Genomic DNA, 14,497 nt, shown 5'->3' on the forward strand with positions numbered 1-14,497 from the left:
ACTGTTACATGGATTTGTAATTGGTGGAATGGCCCAACCCAAGGGGTGCTCAACAATGGCTTCTTTTCAACCTGGAAAGAAGTGGCCAGTGGGGTCCCACAGGGCTCTGTCCTGGGCCCAGTGTTATTCAACATCTTTATCAGCGACTTGGATGACAGAATTGGGGGCTTACTCATCAAATTTGCAGATGATACCAAATTAGGAGGAATAGATAAGGACAGAATCAAAATTCAAAATGACCTGAATAGACTAGAAAACTGTGCCAAAGCTAACAAAATGAAATTCAACACAGAGAAATGTAAGGTACTGCAATTAGGGCGGAAAAATGAAATGCACAGGTATAGGATGGGGACACCTGGCTGAACGAGACTATGTGTGAAAGGGATCTGGGAGTCCAAGCAGACCACAAGTTGAACATCAGTCAACAGTGTGATGCGGCAGCTAAACAGGCCAATGCAATTTTAGGCTGCATCAATAAAAGTATAGTGTCTAGATCAAGAGAAGTAATAGTGCCACTGTATTTTGCTTTGGTCAGGCCCCACCTGGAATATTGTGTCCAGTTCTGGGCACCACAATTCAAAAAAGACATTGAGAAACTGGAGCATGTCCAAAGGAGGGCGACTAAACTAGTGAAGGGTCTGGAAACCATGTCCTATGAGGAACGACTTAGGGAGCTGGGGATGTTTAGCCTATAGAAAAGAAGGTTAAGAGGTGATGTAAAGTGATGTCATATTGAGGAGGGAACAAGCTTGTGTACTGCTGCACCAGAGAACAGGACCCAGAACAATGGATGCAAGCTACAGGAAAAGAGATTCCACCTCAACATTAGGAGGAACTTCCTGACAGTAAGGGCTGTTGGACAGTGAAACACACTCCCTTGGAGTGTGCTGGATTCTCCTTCCTTGAAGGTCTTTAAACAGAGGCTGGATGGCCATCTGTTGGGGATGCTTTGATCGAGAGTTCCTGCATGGCAGAATGGGGTTGGACTGGATGGCCCTTGGGATCTCTTCCAACTCTCCGATTCTATATTTCTATAATTCTATGATGAGAGAAAACAAACTCAAGTTAAATCCAGGTAAGACAGAGGTACTAGTAATAGGGACTCCCAATCTGGGAATGGAATTATGCCAGCCAGTTCTGGACGGGGTCACACTTCACCTGACGGGCTCTGTTCGCAGTCTAGGGGTGCTCCTAAACTCGTCTCTCCATCTGATGACTCAGGTGGATGCAGTGGTCAGGAGCACTTGCTTTCAGCTTTGTCTGATATGCCAACTGCGCTCCTTCCTGGAGCAGGAAGACCTTGAAACAGTAGTACATGCACTGGTAACCTCTTGACTTGACTTTTGTAATGCGCTCTACATGGTGCTATCTCTGTGTCAAGTTTGGAAATTTCAATTGGTACAGAATATGGCAGCCAGGCTAGTTACTCACACATGTGGATTTCCCACATTACATGAGTTTTAAAATCCCTTCACTGGCTGGCTGTTAGTTTCCGGGCAAGATACAAAGTTTTGGTTTTAACCTTTAAAGCCCTACATGGCTTGGGTCCTGACTTCTTGTGGGGGCACCTCCCCCCCTGTCATCCTCTCTTCGTTCTACTGGGAAGAATCTGCTTCAACCAAAGAGGACTAGACTTTCTGCAGTGACCCAGCGATCCTTTTCAGGAGCCACTCCTAGACTCTGGAACAATCTGCCCGATGAGATCCGTCAGATTACCACCTTGGAAACCTTTAAGAAGGCTATTAAGACAGATCTCTTCCGGCAGGCCTTTCCAGACTAGATCACCTCCATTTACCTTCCTCTCCCCCTCCACTTTTTCTCCTCTTTTCTCCATCCTCATTTCCATCCTATCTGGACCCCGCTGTAAACTTCCTACAAATCTACCTAGTTTAACTGTTATTTTATACTATTGTTTTAATGTCTTCTGGTTTAATCTCCTTTTAGTATTACTATGTTTTTATACTGGGGGATAGGGGTTGGTTTTTTTTTTTTTTTAGAAAAACTGTATCTTGTTTTATTGTTGTAATCTGCTTGGATTCTGAGTGATTAAGTAGAATAGAATTATTGTTTTGTTGTTATTATTATTATTATTCAGTGCATTTGATCAATTTCCGTCCTGCCCTAGTACAAACAATGAAATAAAGCAAAACAAACTGGATGATTCCTGTCTGGGAATTGAAGTGTTTGCTTCCTTGACTGGGAAAGATGTGTATGAACAGAGCTTAGAAGTCAATGTCGTGTAAAATGATGATGGTGTTGAGTTTCTAGATACCAGGCATTTTATCCCTGCTGTTCCATGCAAGCCTTGCATAGCAGTTATTTCAGGCAAATGCTGCAATATAGGTAATAGCTAGCTGTTATTGTGTGAAATGAGAACTATTCATGTCATAACAAAGATACAGTGTCCAATACTTTATTGATTTAGTACTTAGGATTGCAGTACTATCTGTCATGGCTTTCCTTTGTTTTCTTGAAATGCTTTGTGCTTATCAATAGATTTGAATCATAGCAAATAATTGCTACCCTCTGTGAACAATAAAAGTGACATCTGATTAATTACTTGGCACTACGTGGGTACTTTTCATTAAGCAGAGAAAAATACCCAAATGAAGAAAGAGGTGAAATAAATAATATAGACACTTCAGTTACCCATGATCACTAGACAAATCTTTGTGGTGATCACTGAATGACTGAAAAGGATCAGTCTTATTGGATTTGTACCCAGTCTGCAAGTGCAGAGTTTTTATCACTTACAGAAGTTCTATTCTCATCTTTCCACAGGCATCAAATCCATTCTGTACACACAAGCTGTTGAAGCAGTTGTTGCCCAAGTGTTTGTGGTTTGTTTAGTTTTTTTTAACTAGCTCTTTTGCAAACCCTTCCAAAACTCATTGTCATTTCTTCAGACTAGTTGACATTTGTTCCTAAAATGGCTGCACAAGAGCTACTTGAACAACTTTACCTCTTATGCCTTTTCCACTAGCACAATGCCGAATACAAGCTATTTTCTGAGTGAAAAGAAACCCAGTGTTTTAAGGATAAAATGTAGTAGCACTATATTTAAAATGTAGCTGTTCCTAGAGCCAGCATGGTATAGTGTTTTGTGCATTGGACTATGACTCTGGAGACCAGGGTCTGACTCTCCACTCAGTCATGGAAACCCACTGGGTGACCTTGGGCAAGTCACACACTTTCAGCCTCAGAGGGAGGAACTGGGAAAAGCCCCTCTGAAAAAATTGTGCCAAGAAAAACTGTGATAGCCTTGCCTTAGGGTCACCATAAATTGGTGCACATGACAACAGCATTTCCAAGAAGTAATTGTTTTGCCTGAAAATCCTTTCCAATACTAGGAATGTAGTGGGGATATGTTTATCTACTGCATTCATTAAGGGTCAAATTTTTAGACTCATGCCTTTCAGTTTTTTAGATTTGTAAAAAGGTATTGATAGGAAAAGTGAAACGAAAGCTCATATTAGGGAGGAACTGATTAAATGTGTTGCACAGCTCATTTCTAAGAGTATTTTTTTTCTTTGTAACAGATTTTAAATAGTCATGATATTAAAATATTTATATATAAGAAAGCCTAGGACTCAGTTAAGTAACAAATTGTTTCAGTAACAACTAACATTTTACCTGTTCTGTGCCTCTTTTCTTCTTTCATCTCTCCATCTCTAAGACAATAATGTACATCCTCATTCAGCAGCTCTGCCATCTCAGTTTCACTGAAGAAACTGCATTCACATAGGAGAGATTCTTTCTATACTAAATTATGTAGGGACTGCATCACACAAAATACTCATAATAAATGGACCACTGTAGTCTTACATTGTAGTGAGTAGGACACGGTATTGATAATACAGGCTTGTCTTATAAGGATGCAGAACCACCATCAGTGCTGCAAAGAAGCAAACTCCATCAGGCTCCTTTGACCGTCACATGTCTTCTGATAGCAAACAGTACCAGTGAGATAAAGGGGGAAGGAAACCAAGGCTTCTCCAACAGCTCTGCAGAGAAGCCACTCACACATGGCTTCTCCTGTCCTTCAGCTGTCTCCATTCCAACTGGTTGTTATGAGAACTAAGAACAAGTGCCTATATTTGCCTGTCCCCCCCCACTTCATTTTGTGACAGGAACTGTCTTATATTTGTAAGCTTCTCTGAGAATCTTTTCAGATGTAAAGTAGAACAAATAATACTGAACCAGACCCATTCCGTCCAAATATTGTCTAATTTTCCAGGGAGCAGCTCTTTCCCAACCTACTATCTGAAATTCTTTTATGAACTTTATGACAGCTGTATGTATCTGAGTAGATACATGAGTGAATGTATGCCATTTGGATTGCACTGCATTGCACTGCTCAGGGAACTATTGGTAGTGCAAAATAGCTCTTCATGCATTTCTTTTCTCCTACACAAGATTAGAAAACTGATGCTGGCATACATTCACTCTCTCAAATACTGTTGATCACAGACCCAGATAGGTGGAAGAACTCCAGAAGGAACTTTAAAATAGCTATCCAATCTTCCAATAAGTAACCGTCCAGAGCTGGCCCTTTTCCCCAAATAGATTTAGCACTATGGAACTTTCACACCATATATATTTCCTTTAACTTTCAGAATAAAACCCAGAGCAAATTTGATATCCCAAAGAAATGAGAGACACCAGCTGCTCTTTAGAAAAACAGACCTATGGAAAGACTGTATGTTTTTCTGGAGCTCTGCTCATCCCTTTCCCCCTCCCAAGGCCCTCCCAAGGTTGTTTACTTAATGTATTCACAGAGGCACATTTTATTTAATTTATTTATTTATATCCTGCTTTTCTCACAGCACAAGATTCAAGATGGTTTACAAGATTTTTTTTAAAAAAATACAATGTAATAAACTATTAATACAAAAGTTTAAAAATAGTAAAACAATTCAGTTTAAAAACATTTAAAATATTTTTTTAAAAAACACATAGTTAAAACATAATGAAAAGATACAGACACAATATACCCCATTATGTATACAACAAGTTAACAAGCAAAGGCCTGACTAAATGAAAAGGTCCTTGCTTGCTGTTGAAAAGACAGCAGGGAGAGGTCCAACTCCTGAAAGAGTTCCACAACTTGGGAGCACCCTCTGAGAAAGTCTCTCTCCAACATCCTCACTTAATGTGCCCATGATAGTGGTAGGACTCAAAGAGAAAGCCCTCCCACGAGAATCTTAAAATTCAGGTAGACTCACATAGAGAGATAGTCTTTTAGATAGTCTGGACTCAAGGACTTAAAACTGGAATTCTGTTCCAAAATGGACTGGTAGTCAGTGGAGCTGTTTCAACAAGGGCATTATATACCCTATAACCAGACCCATTGAGTAGCTTGATCACAGAATTTTGGATCTACTGAAATTTCTGAACAGTTTCCAAAAGCATCCCCACATAGGTTGTTTTACAGCAATCCAAATGGGATATAATTAAAGCACGTGTCCTCATAGCCAGATCTGACATCTCCAGGAACAGGTGCTGTTGTCACATCAGTTATAAGGGAGCAAATGTACTCCTGGCCACTAACAAAAGCTGAACATCCAGGCTCAAATCTGAGTCCAGCACTATGCCCAAGTTGCAAACTTGATACAGTATCCCTGTTCTGTCCCAGCCACCTACTTTCAAATATACACACTCAGGTTCAGTAAACTGTTGGATGGGATACCAACCGAGGGAGATGGAATCATGACAGACCAATACAACTCCTCCCTGCTCCCCTCCCCATGGTCTTGCCTGCTGCTTTACAGAGAACCTTAGTAGACAAATTTGGGAGAGATTTCCATCCACCCCATTTCAGGACTCTCTAATACAAGCCCAGATCAGCATGCTTATCTAGGATCATATCCTGGATCAAGCTGGTTCTTCCATTCACCAACCTGGCACTAAGCATGGGCATTTTCAGCCCAGGGGACCTGTTGCCAAGGCAATCCAGACTGTCTGAGTTAGGACAGTTTGGGTGAAGTCAATACCATGTGGATCTCCCTTCTCCCTTCACAACAATACTACTTTCCCACTCCTTATGTCACTATACAAATTATTGTTATAATGGCTGCTCTCTAGGCTGCTTCCTCTCCTATGCTCTCTAAATAGCACATTTTATTCTTTGCTGGCAGGGCACATTTTTTTTAAAAAAAAAACCTACAATGTGTAAATAAAAAGCAACCTCCTCACCTCACACCCAAACATGAAATTTGACCCTTTTCCTCCCTCCACGCACTTTGAAGGTAACCTCACTGCTCCAGGCAAGACAGTACCTAGGCTATGGTTCTGCAGACAGTGAAGGTGTAGCAGATAGGCAGAAGTTTGCAAAAAGAGAGGCAGCCACTGGCAGCAGGAAGCAAGCAGGTGGTGGCAACAGATGGCAGAAATGCTTCTTTCGTCTCTAAAAGGTGGTGATTTTCTTCTCCCCACATGTGCACACCTGACAAATGCTGATATGCTGTACTTTTTGAAGCTGTCTTGTACTTAATGAACCACAAAAGGGGGAGGATAAAAGAACATCATGACATGTAGAATTACAGCCCATCCTGATGCTCAAGATGTGTGGCATGATACTCAGCAAGTTTATTGTTCTTATTTTGTATAAATGAACTACTACTGCAAAGCCCTTGCCTTTGGCATGTTCACTTTGGCCATCAATTACTCCAGGAGCAGACGTTTGAGCCATTGTGCTGGATTTAACTGTATCCCTCTCACTGCTTTAATGGGATTTCTTATATACACAAATCCTATGTGTGCTGATTTTCAAATATGCAGAACCAGCTGGGAGGATTTCCTTCACTCTCTACCATTCTATTAGAAACAGTATGGGGACTTTGCACTTGATTTTTTTCAGAAACATCCAGGATGGGCAAATTAGGCTGCATATCATCATTTGCAAATATAAATCTACAAACTAAGAACCCAACATGTGTAAACCAGCATTTCATCATAAAATATTCCAGAGCAGGCCTCAGTGTCTCTGCATTTGTGCAAAAGCCTGCACCTCTCTGGCCTCTGAGGGAGTTGAAGAGCAACTGGGCACAGCTCCAGCATACCTAAGCATTAGTGGCTGGTGAGAGACACTCCCTCCATATTCCAGCTGCCATTGCTCTGTCCTCTGAGGGAAAGATCAGCCAGGAAGACATAGCTCCATCATGCCTATGCATCAGGAGCTGATGAGAATGACTTCCTCCATATTTCAACTACCGTTACTCTGAGCTCCATCATACCTGGGCCCCAATGGCTGGTGAGAGCCTCTCCTTTCATTTCCCAATTGGTATTGCTCTGGCTGCTGAGGAAGCAGAAAAGCAGCCAGCATCTGATAAACATAATCTCCTTCTACCATCCCCTTTTATTTTATTAATATTCTACCTTTCTCATTGCACAGGATCCTATTCCGTGTGTGTCATGACTTATTTTGATTGTAAGCCTAAGATCAGGGAACTGTCAGATTAATGATTTTTAAGCCTCTCTGGGAGACTATTCAGTTGAAGAATGGGGTATAAATACTCTAATTAAATGAATAAACTCTCGATACCGATCAGCCATAATACCTAAGCATCACTCACCTTCCTGTTCTCACTGTGAACCTCCAAAGGCATCTACCTGTATTTGAAATAAAATGCTAGACTTTTGAAATAACTTTGGCCATAAGACTCACTTCACGTGCATTTACAGAATTCTTTTAGAGCTTGGAAGCACTGTATTAAAAGGAGTCATATTAACTGTACCCCATTACATTCAGTCCTCCATACCCAGAAATTCAAGCATCCACAGTTTGAAAGTATTTAAAAAATATTTACAGTGCACCTGCGCCATACGCGAATTTGAGGTTACACGGATGGTGAACCCTAATATAGCGAATGGGCCATGTGCCACAGGGACACAACCTAGTCAAATGAATATGTGGGCTCTGCCTTACGTGGGGAGGTCTGGAATGGATCCCCTGCATAAGGCAAGGGCACACTGTACATTCAAAAAAGCAAACCTTTATTTTGTCATCTTATATAAGGGATACTATTTACTACCCCACTGACCATAATAGGACTTGAATATCCATGGATTTTGATATCGGGGGGGGGGGGGTCCTGGAACCAACCCCCAGTGGATAGATATCAAGGGCCTACTGTACTTTTATATATAATGAAGGCAGAATGGTGTTATTTGTATGAAATAATGTAACAAAACCATAATGCATCTGACAAAATAGACCCAGCCAATGAAAGTGTATGCTACATCTTGTTAATTGGTTAATAAGTCTTTCAGATAGTCTAGACCCAAGGGCTTAATTTTTATACGGATTGTTTTGTCTTCTTTTACCAAGAAAGCAAATAGGTGATGAGCATAAATAAATAACTTTTACATTCAGAAAAATCTGAATTTGAATTTAGGATATCTTGTTATATTGCTTGGTAGTCAGTTGAATCTGGAGCTCTTCCCTAAATGGTAAACTACCATACTTGATACAATCTCCAAATTGTATTATATTTGTAATCTGATGTTGAAAATACTTAGGAAATTATGAAATCTTCCGTACAGAGTAGCTGCTGACTTGCTGAAGTTGGAGAATATAATGAGGTTTTCATTATCAGTACTGAGCAGCTGCACATCTTTTTTTAAAAACATCTTTCCATTACTGAAAACTGCATGTTTCTTTACTGCCAAATTCAAAATACAAGAGAAATGGAGGAAAGAAACATTGTAGAAGAGTTTGTGACCTGAAACAAGGAGTCAGAAAAGGAGTTAAATATATGCGTCCACACATCTGAACATTTTCCCCATAATGCATCTCTTAAGCCATCCTTTCCATTTTGCAATTTATAAAAAAGAAAAGCACTACTAAGAACAAAACTGAAGAGAGAGAGATGCATTATCATGTGCAAGGAAGTCAGTACTGTATTAATGAGAAGAAAACCAAGGAAAACTACTTAATGCATGCTCTTGAAAACAGGTCCAGCTTTATTACTGCTCATTTCCAGCGTGTTAGTGATCCTTGTTTGATCTTTCCTGCCAGTAATTTTCAACTCCATCACAATCTCATTGTCAGTTGTCTTGTGCAAACATAAAGCAGAAAATTTATTCTTTTTACTCTTTACTCAAGTGCCCTACTTTGAAACAGCTTATGTTCTCTACTCCCTGATTGCTATTATTGCTTTTCTGTTCCTTTTCTTCCCACCTCTTCTCTTTTTTCTCAGTTCCCCTAAGACCTCTTTGACATTCAGCTCCTTCCAGTTAATATACTCTCTTCTCAAATAATTCCTACAGCTTGTATCTTGGAAGTTTTACTTGGATTTTCTTGCAAAGATTTGTTGAAAGGAGGCTTGCCATTGCCTTCCCATGATGCTGAGAGCGTGTGACTTGCCCAAAGTCACCCAGTGGGTTTCATGGCCAAGCAGGGAATGGAACCCTGGTTCCCAGAGTCATAATCCCACATTCAGATCACAGTGCCACACTGGCTCTATACAGGTCTAATTTCCCCAAAATCACTAATGAGTATATTTTTTACTTCAAATAACCCTAAAGGAAACATATTATCTTGCTAAAATATAGAATAAATAAGATAGATATATCATATTTAATAAAACATCTACTTAAAGTACAACTTCCATAACCCCTTAGACAGAGTGGCCATTGCCTGCTTCTCTTTCCAGGTTAGTCCTTCCCAAAATATAGAAGAAAAATGGTTTTGGGTCTGAATAAACGAGTAAATAGTCCATAATAACAATATTTCTCCAAAATTATAGCTACTAATCATACTTTCTTTTAAATTTAATGAGCTTAAGTTACAGGGTGATAGACTTCAGCTGAATTTTAAATGCTCTTGAGCACAAGAGGAAATCAATAATGGAAGTAGTTGCCTAGGAGAGTGATGGGTTTCTTGCTAGACGTCTTCAAGCTAAGGTTTTCTGCAGATTATCAAATGTTGAATTCCTGCAGTGAGCACACTGTTGGACTGCATGGCTTAAGGGATCCCCCTGGTCCTGTGATTTCTAGAGTTTGTTTCATCGAATGTATAAGTGCAGTGCCTGTGTTTTAGTCATTATCCAGGTTCTTTAAACCAGTGTGTGTCCTTCCCTGTCAGGTGATGTTTTTCTTTAAAACAGAAGTGGGCAAAGCATAACCTGTCAGATTTTGTCAGTTACAGGCTCCTGTCAACCCTATCCGGCAGAACCAATGGTGAAAAATGCTAGGGCTTGCAGTCCAACAACATCCAGAAAGATGCATTTTGCTCACCCCTTATTTATAGAGACATCAAATGAAAGCCACATTGCTGTCTAGAATTCAATTTGGTTTAGTGCATGTTGTTGTTCTTGTTGCCCATGGTCAGTCTCTGTGGCCAAGTGGGGATTCACACCATGGTCTCTCAGTGTTCTAGTCCAGCATGCAAACCAATACACCACACTGGTCTGATTTAGGGTATAATTTATATAAATTCTTTAAATGAATTAGGGTTATGTATTATCATAGGAAAAAAATTCTCCATAAATTAGTCTCTGTATGTGTGTTTTAAAAGTCATAGCTTCCACACAGCCAGTGGAAGCCCATGGTGTGAGCAATGACAGGGTGAGGCCCACCAGCAAATATACCTAGTGAGAAATTCTACAGAATTTTAGCTCAAAGAAGTGAAACAAAGCTAGTGAAAGCCGGCTGCCTTGCATTTATCAGACTCATGGAGGTGAGATGAGGGGCTGGTCTTCAGGGAATAATAAAACTTTTCTTGGATTCCAAGTTGCTCCTTTCCATGCAACATTTTAGCTGCTCCTCGTGAATTTTATTATTGTATGGACTGCCAAAAATCCACTCCACCTACCAGACGTCTTTCCAAACTAAAGTGGCCTACTTCGAATGAGGACTAATGAGAACTGGAGCTGAAAGATACAGAGTAGAATGACACTGGTTTTGGTCTTACAACACCTACATACCTTCTTCACCATCATCAAGAATACTGTCTTTTGTTATCCAAAAATGTAACATTTCTGTTTTTTTAAGAGAAGCAGAAGACAGCAGGGAGATCAATTTGTAGAATTTATTAGTTATATTTACTTCAGTCCGTTTTTCTCCTCTCACTATCTCCTCTTTAAAATGCTTTCAAACTAAAATATGCATTTTATTTTATAGTTTCTACAAATAAAATGAATTGGGAGTCACATCCAGCCACCTTGGAAACTGAGAACGATAATTCACTGACTTCCCAGTATGGAAATGTGACCCGCAGTTTCTTGCCAGCTAAGATGATCTTTAACACAGTTTTTATGAAGAACTGAAATTACTCCTTGAAATGGATGTTGCCAATCAAAACTTAGAAATTCCATTTCTTATATGTTCTAAAGCTGTACAATTGTCAGATTTTTATGGTTTAGATTGTAAATGTGTTTTTTCCTGGCTAATTATTGGTATTATTTTTTTAATTTTAATGTCAGAAGGCCAATTACTTGTATGATAATAGGAAGGACATATTTAAAATGAGGGAGACACTGTATACAAATGTATATTTGTAAAAGCTATTTTTATGATTAGCATGTTTTATGGTTCATCATATTTAAAGTCAGGTGATATTGCACTTAAACGTGTACAGCATAATGAGATCATCAAAGTTTTATTATTAAGTATGTTAGCAGTATTTTAATCATTTGTATTTATTTATATTCCTTGTTTAAAGCAAGTGCATTCATTAAATGGGACCTTAATGGTGGGTGAATAATATTCATGGCTGGGCTTTCTTCAAGCTATCATTATACCATAATGGATGTAATTTTCATACGCTAGTTCTGTGCACCATGGGGAAACTTCAGATAATTTCAATACTCTAAATTTCATCCTCAGAGTTTATTATACTATACATTTCCTTATTCTTAGCATCAGATAATCTCATTCTGGATAGCATAGATAAAAAATTCTGTTACTTTTTCCAGGAATGCTGCCATATCAAAAAACTGACATAGTTGACTCCATATCTACTTCACAATCCATATTTTTCTGGATTTCTATTCTTGGGTCTCTTCTGTTTTATGGGTGAATGCTACAGTTTGGACTTATTTTGATCATGTATCTCTGTACCAGTTTGCCTGGTGTTAAAATTGCCTGATTGTATTCATGCCATCCCAAAAAGATACAAAGAGGACTTTAAATTATGCACGGTGTTTCTCCACACTTATTTCTAATCCCTTAAGGTATCAAGTTCTCTCCAACTGATGCTTGAAATTAGAATTCTTCCCATGACTGCAAATTAATTCATTTCATAGTTCCTCTGAATAAACTTTTTTCCTCCCACAAAATAAAACTGGTAAATGTTGCCTCGTTTGTTCACAGGAATGTCTGGATCCACCCACATTCTGCAGCTATATTTGCCTCATTATCAGAGGAAGAGCCAAGGACTTGACAGTTCTGAAAATAAAATTGCACAGACCCGTTCTGTTTTCATTGCCTTAACACCAGACTGGTTCAGTTATGCTTCATAGCTGAAAAGAGGTGCCAGACGACTAGAAATAGAATGTTTTTAAACAGTTGGCATGTGTAAGGATTTTTGTGTAAAAGTATGCTTTTAAGCTATTACAAGATTTAAACCATTTTCTGATGACCAGGAAGGCATACTACAAATGGTTACCTCATAGGGCCAGGTTTTGCTGCACTCTTTGTGTGCATTGTGGCATACACTGATATATTGTATACATGCAGTGGAATACTTATAGAATTAGGGAAAGGCTGCTGCCCTACACTTGGTATGCATTCCCTGGATGTGTGCCCTCCACAATAAAACATCTTGAAGGGGCTTTTAAAAGACATTAGTATTTATGGAAATGCAGTTTAGGAGTAATTTCCCTAACTTCATTTATACAATTCTAGGTTGTGTGTGTGTGGTTTTTTTTTTGTTTGTTTGTTTTTTCCCCCCCCCCCCCCAGTTTTCTGTGCCAGAACTTACTTGCTGTAAGTTCATAACTGTCATCTCACAAGTTTGCACAAACATTTTGCAGGACTTGAAAGACTTTAATGCTACAGCACAGAGAATCTCTGACACTCACCTGTTTGAAAAAGAGCAACTTGTGCATGTTCTTCATACAGTTTGCATTAATAGAAAGATGTGGGAGAAGAGAATAACTTTCAGTACAGTAACTTAAAATGAACTCTGAATATCACCAAATTAGAAAATTGCTTCTGATAATCTAAATACACAAACTAGGGCTGGCATCTTATTAATAACATGCATAGCTGTAAATCCAACTTTGACCTGTGGATGTCTTTTCTGACATTGTGGACGTCTATTATCAGTAGTATTAGTATTAGTATTATTTCTTGCACACTTCTCCCCATGGATCGAGGTGGAGAATAACAGCAGACCAACAAATACACAACATCAGTTAAAAACACACGTCAGTTTAAAAGAACAAACAAGACAAATAAATATTAAAACAATCCACATTTACAATTCATCATTTAAAAATTACAGTTTAAAAATTAACCTGGATAGGCCTGCCAGAAAAGACTGTCTTTAATGCTATTTTAAATTTGGACAGCATATTCAGCTCTCAGATCTCTTCCGGCAGGTTGTTCCACAGTCTGGGGCAACTGAAGAAGAGGTCCTCTGGCTGACAGTTGCCAATCTAGTCCTAACTGACCAGAGTAAATGTCCCCCAGAGGACCTGAGTGTGCAGGCAAGATTTTATGGGAGGAGGCAATCCTGCCGGTAATCCTGGACCAAACCATACACAGTTTTAAAGGTAATAAGCAAGACTTTGTTCCTTGCCTGGAAACTAATTCTCATTTTCCCTTGTTCAACAACCAACTACATTAACTACTTAGTTAAGTATACTTTGTACTTACAATTACTGGTTGATGGAGAGTGTGAGCAGGGAGTAGCGGAAGAGCATCCAGCTATGTACCTGTAGCTAGAAGTACTATGGCAATATATCCTCTGGGACCTACCAGAGGAGGATCACATTGTCACTCTGCATACAGCTATAGGCACATGGCTAGATGCTTCCTCACCCACATTCACATCCCACTGACAGCAAGTAAACACCATGCAGGGGAAGTACAGTATGGAAAAGACAGGATTTTTTGGAGAGGGGGCGGAGTAGTTCAACCTAGGCAGAACTTTACACGCTCTCTCCAGTTACAAAATCTTAGCCAATACATGAAGCTGAGTTAAACCATCTAGTGCAGTACTGTGTGCCCTAACTGATAGCAGGCCTTTCCTAGTCCTATAAACTATTTTTTACGCCAGTGACTGAAATTGGCCTCTCTGTGTGCAAAATGTTTTATCCTGAATTATGGTGCCCCTGCATGAATACCATTCCATTCCATTATGACAACATTGGCACTAATGCAGGCTGATAACCAGTGCAAGCAATGATGATAAAAAACATTGTGTGTGGGTTTTATTCTGAGTATGATGTCTGAGTAGGATCCAGCCTTTACTCTGCTGCAAACACTGTGCCCACATCCCTTACATGCATGTAAGAGAAATGGATCCAGAGACTAGTTTTATTGTAAA

General features: G+C 39.4%; 1 protein-coding gene across 1 annotated transcript in view; it reads left to right on the plus strand.

The window, feature by feature from the left end:
- LOC121929140 (RNA-binding Raly-like protein) overlaps window positions 1-13,390 on the plus strand; it is a 155,425-nt gene extending 142,035 nt beyond the window's left edge. The window contains exons 6-7 of the mRNA XM_042464452.1: window positions 11,125-11,200; window positions 12,316-13,390. Of these exons, the coding sequence (XP_042320386.1) occupies window positions 11,125-11,142 (18 nt within the window). The 3' untranslated portion in view covers window positions 11,143-11,200; window positions 12,316-13,390. The remainder of the gene's footprint in view (window positions 1-11,124; window positions 11,201-12,315) is intronic.
- Window positions 13,391-14,497: the final 1,107 nt, after the last annotated feature.

This window comes from Sceloporus undulatus, chromosome 4 (genome assembly GCF_019175285.1).
Source record: "Sceloporus undulatus isolate JIND9_A2432 ecotype Alabama chromosome 4, SceUnd_v1.1, whole genome shotgun sequence".
Taxonomy (NCBI): domain Eukaryota; kingdom Metazoa; phylum Chordata; class Lepidosauria; order Squamata; family Phrynosomatidae; genus Sceloporus; species Sceloporus undulatus.